Genomic DNA, 5,000 nt, shown 5'->3' with positions numbered 1-5,000 from the left:
TGTATATCTTGTATAATCTTTGTGTATCTTGTTTGAATAAATGTTCCGGAAATGTGTTGGGTTAGGGATCCAACTGTAGTAAAATTGTTGATTTCTCAGACTTTCTTCAAGTTTGATTTATTTTTTAATTTTTTAAATTCTCAAAATGATCATCTTTGAAACCAAATCCAGGAACTTGTAGATACAAGTTCTGTAATCTGGAAGATCTTGAATTTAAATGTGCAGTTTGGTCGTATTGAATTCGAAGGTATTTGATATATCCGATTGGTTCCTTATTTGAGAGTAAGTTTGCTAGGAAAGTCTACAAGCTCTATCTTGCCTGAATATATATATATTTTAGAAAGATGAGAGCTTGTAATGAACAAATCCAAGCTCTGTTTTGCCAGAATATATGGAGTTGAGATTTGTTGGCTTTTACCAGTGCACCAAGAGTGCGTAGTGTACAGTGATTGCTTGAGGTATTGCAGTTTAACTTTTAACTATTTTTTTAAATAATATATATTCTTTGAACTTGTCATTGATTATGAGATTATTGACATGCATTTCCTGCATTTGTAACTTCAGTTGGTAAATTTGTGCGTCGAGTGATGCAACATCTATGTTCTTGCAAAGATTAACTAACCTTTGCTAGCTATCAATAGTATGGTTACATTAATTGATTTCTCATTTAATAATATATCACCAAGGAGGTACATAAGTTGTCTTGCTTGATATAGATGGTATAGCTTTGATGACCATTGCCAGAGCACAGTGTGGAGGCCACTTCACCGCAGCTGTAGTTCAGTGAACTTTGGAAAGGCCGAAGAAAAGGCAAAATATTTTGAGGTTTCAGAAATGCAGCAAAATTATATTGGATCAGTAGGTAGGCTTGGAATTATTTTTAGTATTTATTTCATTTTATTTTTGGATATGAGGGCTGGATTTAGACCTGGGGGACCCCCAGAACTCTTCTGATTAAAAAGAAATCATATTACATGAACTAAAAGGAATCATAAACTGCATTATCTAATTTCTTGATTCATTATTATATAGACTGTAGTAATTGCTGACTAAAATTTCCAGTTCGTATTAACCCATTCATGCCGGGGGCATTCCAGCCTTGCAAGTTGCAATGCTGGGGCTCTCGAACGCATAGGCTTAAATCAATTAAATGATCGACGCCGTATGCCGGCACCCTGCGAGCGGGCCCTTGAATGCGCGGTACCAATGGTGTACCACCCGTCGAGAGAGGGTTAAAGGCCATAGTGATTAAAAATTACGGATGATCAGATAACAAAGTGGTGTTGTGCCTTTACTTCTCTGTAACTCCTCTGCACAGACATGTTTCGATTGGTCGGATCACTGTTGTAATGCGTATTTCCTTTTGTTGAAATTGGAAGTCATTTATTCCTTTCGATGCTAATTAGTATCAATTTACGAATACCATAAGTCTAGAAAATGATAGGGAACACACAGAACATCTTGACATGCCCAGCCCAAGCTGAATGGCTTAAGATGTCGCCCTTTATAAAATCTTTATTCACACAATATATGGCTCAATATAGATGAGCCATAGAATGACAAAGTTTACCTTTTTCTATTTCTATTTATGATGAGGAACAAGTTTGAAATGGGTTATCCTTAATGAAAAATGCATAACAATAGGGAATAGCAAGTCAAAAACAGGTTCCTCTTAAATATACTTTCCAAGTAATTTAACTGAGATGAGAAAATTTCTTACATTTGACTGAGTTGAGTAAATTTCTTTCATGAAGTTTTCCTATCACCAAATCTACAAATCATACATTACATATAAGTAATTAGAACTGGCAAGTCAAACATCACATTTATGTATCATGCTACAATAGCTGCAGATAATTTTTTTGTCAGCACTTAGCAAAATCATTAAACTCATCAGAATCATCTTGAGAACTCTAGTCTCGACATCCAACAGAGAGAGAGTACTTACACTTTCATAGGTAATTGTGGTTTTCAGATAATTCTTTATCAGTCTTTCTATTTTCTGAGTCCCTCCTCCCCCCTCCACACATACAGGCAGTATTAATTATTTTTCAGAATTGAACTATTTTTATTATTATTGCAGTTTTTATGAAGGAAATCTTTAGTTTTGAGGCCCTTCTGACATGAGGCATGGGGAAATCAGGGCATGATGTGAAGCAACCAGATAGAATTTACTGCTATATGAATTAATTTGCTGAAAAATAGATTACATTACACATTTAGATGTCTGTCTTTTGTAGTGAAGGTAAGCAGGACATCGGTATAATAAAATACTGTTTCAAATGCATTATATGCATTGAATAGATGTGGTATGAATTTTATAATTTATACAGTAGGCTTGGTAATTCTTAGCATAGAAAATAAGAAAAGAAAGGAAGGAAAAAAAGTTTAAATATGATTGGAATGAATGAATATGTGATGGAAATTATCTAAGTGTATTTCTTCTTAGTACTATAATGGTGTCAAATAACTTTTTTATATATTTAACCATTGATTACGATTTAGAATACATACAAATTTAAAGTTTTGGCAGTAAATATATTTTTTATCAACACACAGCTCCCAGCCTCAATCAATTGTATTTTCAGACTTATTCAATACATTATGGTATAAGAATCATGTCATTAGACCATAAGGTAATCAGAAATGATAAAAACTAAGAAACGGGACTTATTGAAAATATAGATACTAGGAAATTATATTAGGATTTTGTCTTAGAGACCCATTCTAGAACGTCATAATGAAATTCATCCTATAATACACTAACTCACCGACATCTTAGAATAGACAGAAACAGAGAGAAAGAAATCTGGGCCACAGCTAAGGGGTTTATATCAGGAGATTAAAACTAGTAATTAGTCTCTTGATATACATTCACAAATGACCTTCCAATTTTCATTCAGTTTTGATATTCATCTTTAGAACGTTTCTTCACAAGGTAACGGTTTCCATGTGTTCATTAATCTGGACTGATATGAGATAAACATCACAGAGAATAACAGGAGCAAATCAAAATGAAAAATAAATAAAAAGAGAGAATACTCATCATCATTAATGTGTGTATATATATATTTTTAAGCTTTAAAAGTGTATCTACATCCATTGTAACTATTGCTATGATTATCGTAACTACAAAAAAATTGTTTTATATATTAAATTATTAAATGAAGGACTGCATATTTTCATATGGGTTCAATATAATCTCAGAATCCTTGATGGCTTGCAGGAAATATGGGTTTTGATCCATTTTTTCTAGGCACTTAGAAAAGGGGGAACAAAATATCCTGAAAAGGGCATTTTGATGGGACAAAATCCAGCCAAAATATTTAGCTCATTGTGGGAACCCCTTTACAGTTTTTGTTACAGAGCATGTTATAAAATGTTGAGTTTTATAGTAATTCGTTTGTTATTGGAAGTTTTATTTTGTAATATATTGGGTAAAGAACATTACTTGAAAAGATGATAGGGACCTGATTCTTTAGAAATGTATTATTTTGTTTAAGCTAGAGTCGAGGAAAGAAATGTAGGCAGTTATATAGAGATATTTAATTGTCCTCTTCCTTCAGGTTTGACGAGAAGGAGTCGGTGTCGGGTAGTCAACAGCTCAAGTCGTCAGTACAGAGAGGGATACGTCAGAAGCTAATAGAATCCTTCCCCTCCCTTTGCGACCATGTCGATAAGATCCTGCCTAAGAAAGATGCCTTTAAGATTATCAAATGGTAAGTAATATAACCTTGTTCTTTCTCTTGTGAAAATGTGAGGCATTGAAATAATTGCAAATCTGATTTTGCTCGTTGTTAAATCTTCTTGTATTTTATTTTATTCAACAGCCATGAGCATATTGAGCTATTGGTGAAGAGTGATGGGGAGCTCCTGTTCTTCAGACAGCGAGAAGGATCGTGGATGCCAACGCTGAAACTCTTACACAAATGTGAGTATTTAAAATGGTTTGAAATATGGTTTTAAAAACTATCTTTCATAGCCATGCGAGTGAGTCAGTAGTGAGAGAATCTGTGTAGTAATTTAATGATGATTATAATTCAGGATGTGGTAACATGTCATATTGTGGCTGTCTGCTTGTTGTGCTTCTAAATGTGTGTGTTTTGTGTTTGTGGATGAGGGTGGTTATATGTGTGTGAGTATATGTGTGCTTGTAATATTATAAACCAACTAAACTGAGTCAAGGTGTGCATAAAAGCATAGAATCTATCTGGCAATATCATCTTTTTTGCCAATAGAAAGAAGTGCAAGGCAAAAGGGCCACAAAGACACCTAAATAAAACTAAAGTCTTAGGTCGGTCCTTCATGTTTTCTTCTCATTCCAGATCCTTTCATGCTGCCATGGATGCAAGTAGACAAAGGTGCTATCAGGTTTATCCTCAGTGGTGCCAACATCATGTGTCCAGGTCTGACATCACCAGGAGCAAAGATGTCTAAGGTTGACAAGAGCTGTGTAGTGGCTGTGATGGCAGAGGGGAAACAGCATGCCCTATGTGTTGGTGTCACAGCAATGTCTTCCGAAGACATTGCCAAGACAAATAAGGGTGTAGCTATTGAAAACTGCCATTATCTCAATGATGGACTTTGGTACATGAAGCCTGTTAAGTAATCTGAATAAGTTTTAGGTCACTAAAAAATTGCTAAGAAATTGTGAATCTATTAGCATGTAATGGATAAAATAAGAAAACTTTTTTATGTGTTTTATTCCTCTTGAAAAATGAAGAGTTACTGAAAATACATCTAGCCCTTCATACTTTGCAGTTTATTGTTTACAGCACAAATATGGAATTCATTGTCTTGCATCTAACTGAAGTCTTCAGAAGTAAATTTTTATGCAACTTGACTATTTGTTTGTCACTGTCCTGCTAAAGTTATAATCAGGAAACTTAAAGTGTGATTTCTTTGTCTGCTTTTTTGTTGTCGCAGAAGTGTAAAAAACAAATAAACAAATACGACAATGAGAATAAATGGAGTTTTAAATTGTAATACTTTTGCATGAT

At 34.1% G+C, this 5,000-nt stretch overlaps 1 protein-coding gene across 1 annotated transcript in view; it reads left to right on the top strand.

Annotated features, from left to right (window-relative positions):
* MCTS1 (malignant T-cell-amplified sequence 1 homolog) overlaps positions 1-4,691 on the top strand; it is a 5,827-nt gene extending 1,136 nt beyond the window's left edge. The window contains exons 2-4 of the mRNA XM_043016923.2: positions 3,567-3,719; positions 3,831-3,931; positions 4,326-4,691. Coding sequence (XP_042872857.1) covers positions 3,567-3,719; positions 3,831-3,931; positions 4,326-4,609 — 538 coding nt within the window. The 3' untranslated portion in view covers positions 4,610-4,691. The remainder of the gene's footprint in view (positions 1-3,566; positions 3,720-3,830; positions 3,932-4,325) is intronic.
* The last annotated feature ends 309 nt before the right edge of the window (positions 4,692-5,000 follow it).

Source organism: Penaeus japonicus, unplaced genomic scaffold (genome assembly GCF_977035675.1).
Source record: "Penaeus japonicus unplaced genomic scaffold, GWHDUDI00000001_assembly GWHDUDI00000035, whole genome shotgun sequence".
Taxonomy (NCBI): Eukaryota; Metazoa; Arthropoda; class Malacostraca; order Decapoda; family Penaeidae; genus Penaeus; species Penaeus japonicus.
This window is presented reverse-complemented; position numbering and strand designations above follow the sequence as displayed.